The following is a 10,058-nucleotide window of genomic DNA, read 5'->3' as shown; positions in this document are numbered from 1 at the left end:
TGTGTCCCTGGCTCTGGGAGGGGAGTGGGGTCTAGTGGTTGGGGTAGGGGCTGGGAGCCAGGACTCCTGGGTTTGATATGAGTCGCTCTCATCTCTTTCAGGATCTCTCCAGCATAAGGATGTTCTTCACATGCGGCCCCAATGAGGCCATGGTGGTCTCGGGTGAGTGGCCTCCCCTGGCAGTGTCATGTTGGAAGAGACACTCCCAGGGTGGGAGCCTGATGCTGCCCCCTCCTGGGACCTCTAACCCCCAGCCCCACCCCCACACTGCTGGGGCGGCCCTGTCAGCCCGGCTGAGACCTGGGCCTAATGCCCGAGCTCGTTAGGGGCCTGGGAGTTGGAGCCTCCCCAGCACAATGGGAGAGCTCCCCCCCAGACCCCCACTTATGGGGCTCTCCCACCCCACAGGGGAAAGGCCCCGTGCTCCATCCCCTGCCCCTCTGAGCCAGTGAAGAGATGGGATCTGAGCCAGTGACATCACCTGCTCCCAGGGGATGGGTCTGCGGGGGGGGGGGGGGGGGAGGCAGGAGGAGGCTAATCTGATGTTTAAGGATCAAATTCTCTTTTCTGCGTCAGTGATGGCCACGGGGAAGCAGCAAGGAGCAGGGTGGGGGGCAGTGGAGAGCGAGGTGGGGCTTGGCAGTGGGTGCTGGGCTGCGGGTAGCGGGGCAGGGGCTCAGCAGGGGGTACTGTGCTGTGGGGGGGCGGGGTGGGGGCTCAGCAAGGGGTGTCAACAGCTGAGCTCACTTCCTGCCTCCTTAAAATTTCCCTGGTGATTTCAAACGGTTCAGGATTCACTGCATGTCCCCCAGCCACCCACCCTAGAGGCGGCTGCATCTCAGCAGTGTCCCTGTTTTACACAGCTGTTCCCCAACCACCCACCCCAGAGCCAGCTGCAATTCAACGGTGGGCGAGCCCTCCCCGTGCAGCGTCACTGTTCCACGTGGCTGTTTCCCAGCTGTCCCACCCCAAAGCCGGCTGCATCTCGGCGCCCAGCGGCGGCTAACATTCTCCTCCCCTCCCCTAGGCTTCTGCCGCAGCCCCCCAGTGATGGTGGCAGGGGGCCGGGTCTTCGTCCTCCCCTGCATCCAACAGATCCAGAGGTGAGTCTCCAAAACTCCCCTCCACAGAGAGCCCCTAGGTCAGGGCTCCCTGGCTCGTCCCTGCGCTCCCCAAGTCTGTAGGAGCTCCCCCATCACCCCGCTGGGGCAGGGGTTCCCAGGATTGGGGAGGGGTCAGAGCTCAGGCTTTGGGGCAGGGAGGGATCAGCATGTGGGGGTGGGGATACCGGGCTGGATGTGTGCATGGGGGGTCCCCTCTCCTGACCCCCCTGCTTTCCCCACAGGATCTCCTTGAACACGCTGACCCTGAATGTGAAAAGCGAGAAGGTTTATACCCGGCACGGGGTCCCCATCTCTGTCACTGGCATTGCCCAGGTAACCGGCGCCCCCTGACTCCAAGGTCGCCGCGGAAACCCCAAGGAGGAGGGAACAGGGTTGGGATCACCTAGGAAACCAGCCAGCTACCATGGTCCCCCCAATGGTACCTGCCACTGGCACCACTCACCCCCATATTTCCTCCAGTGGTACCTGCCCAGCCTGGCTCATCCCCCCATTTCCCCATTGGTACCTGCCCTATGATGCTCTGGGACCACAGGCCCAGAGCCCCCTTGACCACCATGGATACAGTCTCTGGGCAACTGTTGTTGGGATGCAGGCAATAGCTTCTTCCTCTTAAAGGGGAAGGCGCCCGATCCCCGGAGCATCCCTAGGATTCGCAGGGAGGGCTGTCGGGGGCGGGCACAGGGCTCCATTCCTCCCTCCCCTCATGGCCTCGCTCCGGCAGGTGAAGATCCAGGGCCAGAACAAGGAGATGCTGGCGGCCGCCTGCCAGATGTTCCTCGGCAAGTCGGAGAGCGAGATCACCCACATCGCGCTGGAGACGCTGGAGGGGCATCAGCGGGCCATCATGGCCCACATGACTGTGGAGGTGGGAGGCCAGCAGCTGAGGGGGGGTCAGCCCCCTGCTGGGGGGTCAGACCTGCTGTGTGTGGAGGTCAGCGCCTCCTGCTGGGGGGTCAGACCTGCTGTGTGTGGAGGTCAGCACCTCCTGCTGGGGGAATCAGACCTGTCCCCTGTGTGGGTGTCAGCACCCCCTGCTGGGGGGTCAGACCTGCCCCTCCCCTCCGGTGTGTGTATGTCAGCACCCCCTGCTGGGGGAATCAGACCTGCTCTGTGTGTGTGTGTGTGTGTGTCAACGCCCCCTGCTGGGGGAATCAGACCTGTCCCCTGTGTGGGTGTCAATGCCCCCTGCTGGGGGGTCAGACCTGCCCCTCTCCTCCGGTGTGTGTATGTCAGCGCCCCCTGCTGGGGGAATCAGACCTGCTCTGTGTGTGTGTGTCAACACCCCTTGCTAGGGGGTCAGACCTGCTCTGTGTGTGTGTGTGTGTGTGTCAATGCCCCCTGCTAGGGGGTCAGACCTGTTGTGTGTGTGTGTGTGTGTGTGTGTGTCAGTGCCCCCTGCTGGGGGGTCAGACCTGCCCCCTGTGTGGGTGTCAGCGCCCCCTGCTGGGGAAATCAGACCTGCCCCCTGTGTGGGTGTCAGCGCCTCCTGCTGGGGGTCAGACCTGCCCCCCAATGTGTCTGTCCCAGCCCTGCCCCCACCCCGACTCACCCCTTGTCTCCCCGCCCCGGGCAGGAAATTTACAAGGATCGGAAGAAGTTCTCAGAGCAGGTTTTTAAAGTGGCCTCTTCAGACCTGGTCAACATGGGCATCAGCGTGGTGAGCTACACGCTCAAGGACATTCACGACGACCAGGTGAGGGAGAGCGACGCCCCCTAGAGGGGAAGGGCCCCGTGTCCCGTTCCCAGCCCAGAGCCAGCCAGTCCCTGCCCTGCCCCAGGGCGGGTGGGAGCCGGCGCCCCCTAGAGGGGAAAGGCCCCATGTCCCATTCCCAGCCCAGAGCCAGCCAGTCCATGCCCTGCCCCGCCCCGCCCCAGGGCTGGATGGGAGCTGGCACCCCCTAGAGGGGAAAGGCCCCGTGTCCCATTCCCAGCCTGGAGTAGCCAGTCCCTGCCCTGCCCCAGGGCGGGTGGGAGCCGGCGCCCCCTAGAGGGGAAAGGCCCCATGTCCCGTTCCCAGCCCGGAGCCAGCCAGTCCCTGCCCCGCCCCAGGGCTGGATGGGAGCCAGCGCCCCCTAGAGGGGAAAGGCCCCGTGTCCCATTCCCAGCCCGGAGCCAGCCAGTCCCTGCCCCACCCCAGGGCTGGATGGGAGCCGGCGCCCCCTAGAGGGGAAAGGCCCCGTGTCCCGTTCCCAGCCCGGAGTAGCCAGTCCCTGCCCTGCCCCAGGGAAGATGGGAGCCGGCGCACCCTAGAGGGGAAGGGCCCCGTGTCCCGTTCCCATCCCGGAGCCAGCCAGTCCCTGCCCCGCCCCAGGGCGGATGGGAGCTGGGGCCCCCTAGAGGGGAAGGGCCCCGTGTCCCGTTCCCAGCCCGGAGCCAGCCAGTCCCTGCCCCGCCCCAGGGCGGATGGGAGCTGGGGCCCCCTAGAGGGGAAGGGCCCCGTGTCCCGTTCCCAGCCCGGAGCCAGCCAGTCCCTGCCCCGCCCCAGGGCGGATGGGAGCCGGCGCCCCCTAGAGGGGAAAGGCCCCATGTCCCATTCCCAGCCCAGAGCCAGCCAGTCCCTGCCCCGCCCCAGGGCGGATGGGAGCTGGCGCCCCCTAGAGGGGAATGGCCTCCAGCCGGGCTGCGTGGTGTGACTGAGGTGTCCGTCTCTGTTCCGTTCTCCCCGTCCCCGCCACGATGTTGCCCCAGGATTATCTGCACTCGCTGGGGAAAGCCAGGACCGCCCAGGTGCAGAAAGATGCCCGGATAGGGGAAGCTGAGGCCAAGAGAGATGCCGGCATCAAGGTGAGAGCTGGGTCTGATCCGGGGTGGGGACAGGGGGATTTCAGCTGGCTGGGTCCATGAAGGTCTGATCCAGGGGTGGGGGCAGGGGGATTTCAGCTGGCTGGGTCCATGGGGGTCTGATCCAGGGGCAGGGGCAGGGGGATTTCAGCTGGCTGGGTCCATGGGGGTCTGATCCAGGAGTGGGGATTCTGGCCTGCAGCTGTGACCCGGGGGCGGGGGCACGGGCTAGCCAGCCCATGGGTCAGACTGGGCAGGGGATACCAGCTGGCCTGTGGCTCTGACGGGGGACGGGGGTTACCGTGGCTCTGACCCCCACACCCACAGGAGGCCAAGGCCAAGCAGGAGAAGCTCTCTGCCCAGTACTTAAGCGAGATCGAGATGGCCAAGGCGCAGCGGGACTTCGAGCTGAAGAAAGCCGCCTACGACATCGAGGTGAACACCCGCAAGGCCGAGTCCGACCTAGCCTATCAGCTGCAGGTGAGATGCCCCTGTGGACAAGGGTAGGGGAGCAGGGCCCCCCGATGCCAGCCCCCAGCCCAGGCGTCTGGGCACCATGGGACACTGTAGCCGGCAGGGCAGGCATGTCGATGTGATGGCCAACCCACAGCTGTAGACCTGTGACCCCGACTCCAATGCTGATCTTTGACCCCCTGCAACTTGACTCTGGACAGCCTGGCGGTTTGACCCTCTTGGCCTCCTTCCCTGCCCAATGACTCCGTCCTTTGCTCTCAGCATCCCCTGGCCGACCCTTGGTGGTATCTCTGGCCCCACACGTCTTCGCCACCCAGCGGCATCAACCACGACCCGTCCAGTGGCATCAGTTCTGGACCTGTGACCCCTTTGTCCAGGCTGACCCCTCCCCCACTTCACTGATGTCAGCTGTTGACCCTTGACCCCCCCCCCATGGCCATGTTGACCCTTGACCCCCCCCCCATGGCCATGTTGACCCTGTCCCTAGCTTGGAGGCGTCAGCTCTTGGCTCACGACCTCGGGGTGGTGTTGACTTTCGATCCTTGTTGGGGTCAGTTCTTAATAATTAATAATAATCAACTCCTCAGTGTTGACCACAGACTGCCCCCAACATTGACCTTTGACCTGCCTCAGTGGGGTCAGCCTTTGCCACCACCCCCCACGGTGATGTCCCTCAATCCCTCACTGTTGCTAGTTCTTGACCTTTCACCCCTTGAATCCTCTCAAAGGGGGCTCAAATCTTGACTTACAAATGCGAGCGGTGTTGACCCATGACCCCCTCGACATTGACCTCTGGGGACGTTGGCTTGGCATGAACCCTGGGTGTCTGTGGTGGCAACGCCCATTGGTGCAGCCAGCGTTTGACCCTCACCCCATGGTGTCAACTCCCGCTGCCTTGGCCCTGCTGATCCCCCTCCCGGTGGTGACCCCCGACCCCTCCCCGTGCAGGTGGCCAAGACCAAGCAGAAGATCGAGGAGCAGAAGATGCAGGTGCTGGTGGTGGAGCGGACCCAGCAGATCCAGCTGCAGGAGCAGGAAATCATCCGCAAGGAGCACGAGCTGGAGGCCACGGTGAAGAAGCCGGCCGAGGCCGAGCGCTACCGGCTGGAGAAGCTGGCGGAGGCCCAGAGGTATCGTGCCCCCCACAAACCCCCTCTCCCCACGCCGCCCTCCAGCCACCCCCGAGACCCAGCTGGGCCGAGCGCTTCCAGCCCGGACACCACCCCGCAACCCCTTCCCAGCCAGAGCCACGGCCTCACCCCGGCGCCCCGTCCCCAATCCACGCCGGGGCTCTCTGCCGGCCTCAGCCTGCCTCCCCGCACACAGTGCCCCACCTCTGATCCCCCTCCCCTCCCCCAATGCCCCCCCAACACCTGCCCCTCCCTGCCCCTCCCATCCCGCGCTCCGCTCCCACCTCCCTGCACCCTACCCTCCCTCCCCATCCCGTGCCCCACTCCCATTCCCCTCCCCCGCACTTGCCCTCCCCCATCCCACCGCCCGCTCTGATCCCCTCCTCAGCACCCTGCCCCTCATCTCCCCATCCTGTGCCCCGCTCCAATCCCCTCCCCCATCCTGTGCCCCATACAACAAGCCTCATCCACTGCTCCTTCTCCTGGACCCCTTGCTCACTCCTCGGCACCCTCCTTCCCCACTCCCTGTCCCCGAAACCTCTGCTGCCAGCTCCTGCTCACAGCCTCTCCGCTCAGCGTCCCACCCACCCCCACCACGCCGGAGTCCCTGACACTGCCCCCTTCTCCCTCTCCAGGTCCCAGCTCATCATGCAGGCGGAGGCTGAAGCAGAGTCCCTCAGGGTGAGTCTGGTGCTCGCCCCACCCAGCCTTGCGACGGGAATGGGACCCAGGCGTTCGGGATGGCAGCACAGGGCTCTCACCCCTAGGGGGGCTGGAGACGGGGATGGGACCCAGGTGTCCAGGACGGCAGTGCAGGGTTCTCACCCCTAGGGGGGCTGGAGGCCAGGATGGGACCCAGGCGTCTGGGATGGCAGCGCAGGGCTCTCACCCCTAGGGGGGCTGGAGACTGGGATGGGACCCAGGCATCCGGGATGGCAGCGCAGGGCTCTCACCCCTAGGGTGGCTGGAGACCGGGATGGGACCCAGGTGTCCAGGATGGCAACGCAGGGCTCTCACCCCTAGGGGGGCTGGAGGCCAGGATGGGACCCAGGCGTCCGGGACGGGAGTAGTGGATGGGTCGCTATCCACCCCCGGCGCTGATCACACCCCCACCTCCATGCAGGTGAAGGGGGAGGCGCAGGCATTCGCCACTGAGGCCAAGGCGCGGGCGGACGCCGAGCAGATGTCCAAGAAGGCGGAGGCGTTCCGGCAGTACCAGGACGCCGCCATGGTCGACATGCTGCTGGAGAAGCTGCCCCAGGTGAGGCCAGGGCCGGGGGAGGGCAGGATCGAGCCCAAGCCCTCCCGAGAGTCCCTGCAAAAACAACCCACCCAGCCCTTATGGAAAGTCTTAGCAAAGTGGCTCACCGCCAGCATTTAAGGTAGACCCTACAATAACAAGCCCCAGCCCTTCTAGGAGACCCTGCAATAACACCCCACCCTGCTTGGCCCCCAACTGTACAATAGCAAATCAGTGTGCACGGTCCCCAGCCCATGTGGGAGGCCCCGTGATGAGAACCCAGCTCAGCCCCCAGCACTTAAGGGAGACCCTCCCCCTCCCCGCAGGTGGCAGAGGAGATCAGCAAGCCGCTGAGCTCGGTGAAGAAGATCACCATGGTGTCGAGCGGGAGCGAGGGCGTTGGCGCTGCCAAGGTGACGGGGGAAGTGCTGGAAATCATGAGCAAACTCCCCGACACTGTGGAGAAACTCACCGGCATCAGCATCTCCCAGGTACCGGCGCCAGGATGCCTGGGTTCTATCCGAGGGGAGGGGAGTGGGGGCTAGTGGTTAGAGCGGGGGGGGGGGGTTGGGAGCCAGAACCCCTGGGTTCTTTCCCCAGTGCTGGGAGGGGAGTGGGGCCTGGAGGTTAGAGCAGCAGGGGCTGGGAGCCAGGAATCCTGGGTTTTCTCCCTGACTCTGGGAGGGGAGTGGGGTCCAGTGGTTAGAGCAGGGCGGGGGTACTGGGAGCCAGGACTCTTGGGTTCTATCCCTGACTCCGGGAGGCGAGTGGGGTCCAGTGGTTAGAGCGGAGTGGGGCGGTGGGACTGGGAGTCAGGACTCCTGGGTTCTCTCCCCAGTGCTGGGAGGGGAGTGGGGCCTGGGGGTTAGAGCGGTGGAGGCTGGGAGCCAGGAATCCTGGGTTTTCTCCCTGACTCTGGGAGGGGAGTGGGGTCCAGTGGTTAGAGCGGGGTAGGGCGGGGCTACTGGGAGCCAGGACTCCTGGGTTCTCTCCCTGACTCCCTTCCCCCATTGCTGGGGGGTCCAGAGGAGTCCGTGACTCTGTTCTGCGATCAGGGTTCCTGGGAGTGACGCACTGACACTGCCCCCCCTGTCGGTTTTGCCTCCTGCTCACAGATGACTCAGAAGAAGCCAGGGCGAATGTCCTAGTCGCTGGAAGTCAGAGGCTCTGCCCCGAGCTGTGCATGTCCCTGAGCCGCCCCTGCCCCGTTCTCCTTGCTGTGTCTGCATCTCAGGCCCCCCCCTCACGCTGGCTGCCCCCCGAGGGGGGGATGTGTGGGGCACCAGCCACTGAGCCCCGTGGGTCAATGCCACCTCCCGTGTACCCTTGCCAGCCCCCCAACCTGTGGTGTGGGGGGCATTTGCTCCCCACACCACCCTAACCTCGCCTGCACCTTGTATTCCTGGGGGATCAGCCCCACAGACCCACCCCCTCGCTCCGTCATCTCTTCACACCCAAAATCATCCTGAGGGGGAAGTTCCGGCACCTCCAGCTCGGGACCAGCGGGCGCCCTGTCTTGAAGGAGGTGCAGCTTTGGAGTCTGATTTCTCAAGAGCGGCAGAGTGGGAAACAAACCCTTTCTACGCAGGAAAGCTTGGGATTTCCTCTTTCAATGCCCCCAACCTCTTAAATCTACTCCTAATGCAGCCTGGGATATCTCACCTTAAAGCCCCAGCGTTTTCAGAAGCCTCTGGCTTCCTTTTCCCTTGCACCCATCCGGATTTAGCAGCTCATGTCTCTCTGGTGGCCAAAACCACAAGTCAAAGTCAGATACCGGCCGAAAGCTGACAGCCCCAGCTTGGAAACGCCACCGGCCGCACATCTCTACCTGCGGCGCTGGTAAGATATCAGCTGCTGAAGCAGAAGCAAGGCCAGGAGGTAATCGGACTGATATGACATGTCAGGTCGGCTGTTTGGTGGCTCCCTGGAGCTCTGGAGTTTGGTATTTCCTGGCCAACTGGGGCTGTAGACGCTTTAGATGCCCCTCCATAGGCACAGCCCCAGGCGTGGGTCAGGAAGACAGGAGCGAACTCCTTTTTGGGGAGGGGATGGGGCATAGCCCCCAGGATCCAGCATTCCCAGCGCCTGTGGATGTGGGGTAGGCACGGGGGGAGGAGAGTTGGGGTGGGATGCAGCTGGGGGTATCTCATTGCCACTAAGGGGCATGGGATGAAATGGGGCGGTGGGGATTTCAAACCATTGCCCCCTTTCGCCTCCGATTCCTAAATGTTTTCACTCACTCGCTGTGGCCAAAGTAAACTCTTCCGCGGGGCCCCCCCCGCTGTTCCTGCTGCCCCCAGCTGGGCCACTTGGGGCCAATCTGAGAACGAGCCAACTTGGCTGGAACACCTGGTTGGGAGCCAGGGCCTGCTAGAGGAGAGAGGCAGCCAGGCTCCTGCCTCCCTCCACCCCCCAGGGCTGGATCACTGCCAGCACCCCCCAGAGGGGAAAGGCCCTGTGCCCCATTCCCTGGTCCCTGCCCTGCAGCTGGTGCCCCCCAGAGGGGAAAGGCCCTGTGCCCCATTCCATGGTGCCCCATATCTGTATATGCACCCCCAGGTGCTATATCCCCTTCCACCACCAGGGGTTCCTCATCTCTCATGTTTGCACCCCCCCTGCCCCCTCCCAATTTGTAGCACTGCTGGTTTGTCCTGCTGGTCCCAGGGCAGAAGGGGGCCCGATCCCACTTTGCTGTGCCTGGGAAGGGGTTTGGGGGCTCCCAGAAGCTGGGCCAGGGCCCCTGTCCCCCCTCCCCTCTGTGTGTGTCCTGGTGCCCCGAATGTGACGGGTGCATTAAGGTGCCTTCTCTGCCCCGATAATTGTACGTGAGCCTGTGTCCGTGTCACCCCCTGCGCTGGTACCTGTCCCCCCAGACCATTAAACGGCCCGTTCTCCTGGCGCCTCAGTCTCTTGGGATGGGTGTCCAAGGGCTGGAGCGGGTTGGGGACACAAAGCTGGAGATTCAGTGTGTCGGGGGGGGCTGGGACAAGGTGCAACACCCCCTGCTGAGCCCCTGGTGACTCCCCCCACCTGCTCCCTGCAGCACAGCACCCCCTGCTGAGCCTCCAGTGCTCCCCCCCTGCTCAGCCCCCGGTGCCCCCCCTCCGTCCTTTGCTCTCAGCATCCCCTGGCCGACCCTTGGTGGTATCTCTGGCCCCACACGTCTTCGCCACCCAGCGGCATCAACCACGACCCGTCCAGTGGCATCAGTTCTGGACCTGTGACCCCTTTGTCCAGGCTGACCCCTCCCCCACTTCACTGATGTCAGCTGTTGACCCTTGACCCCCCCCCCATGGCCATGTTGACCCT

At 64.4% G+C, this 10,058-nt stretch overlaps 1 protein-coding gene across 3 annotated transcripts in view; it reads left to right on the top strand.

The window, feature by feature from the left end:
* Window positions 1-9,648, top strand: part of FLOT1 (flotillin 1) — an 11,108-nt gene extending 1,460 nt beyond the window's left edge. For 2 of the 3 annotated variants that reach the window (XM_032799286.2, XM_075071523.1), the window contains exons 2-13: window positions 102-162; window positions 1,028-1,103; window positions 1,346-1,436; window positions 1,846-1,989; window positions 2,698-2,817; window positions 3,813-3,908; window positions 4,233-4,385; window positions 5,328-5,509; window positions 6,145-6,190; window positions 6,633-6,770; window positions 7,076-7,240; window positions 7,865-9,648. In XM_032799286.2, the coding sequence (XP_032655177.1) occupies window positions 120-162; window positions 1,028-1,103; window positions 1,346-1,436; window positions 1,846-1,989; window positions 2,698-2,817; window positions 3,813-3,908; window positions 4,233-4,385; window positions 5,328-5,509; window positions 6,145-6,190; window positions 6,633-6,770; window positions 7,076-7,240; window positions 7,865-7,897 (1,287 nt within the window). In that variant the 5' untranslated portion in view covers window positions 102-119 and the 3' untranslated portion in view covers window positions 7,898-9,648. The remainder of the gene's footprint in view (window positions 1-101; window positions 163-1,027; window positions 1,104-1,345; window positions 1,437-1,845; window positions 1,990-2,697; window positions 2,818-3,812; window positions 3,909-4,232; window positions 4,386-5,327; window positions 5,510-6,144; window positions 6,191-6,632; window positions 6,771-7,075; window positions 7,241-7,864) is intronic. The other variant, XM_032799288.2, reaches the window with a different exon arrangement.
* Window positions 9,649-10,058: the final 410 nt, after the last annotated feature.

The sequence above is a fragment of the Chelonoidis abingdonii genome, chromosome 12, assembly GCF_003597395.2.
Source record: "Chelonoidis abingdonii isolate Lonesome George chromosome 12, CheloAbing_2.0, whole genome shotgun sequence".
NCBI lineage: Eukaryota > Metazoa > Chordata > Testudines > Testudinidae > Chelonoidis > Chelonoidis abingdonii.
This window is presented reverse-complemented; position numbering and strand designations above follow the sequence as displayed.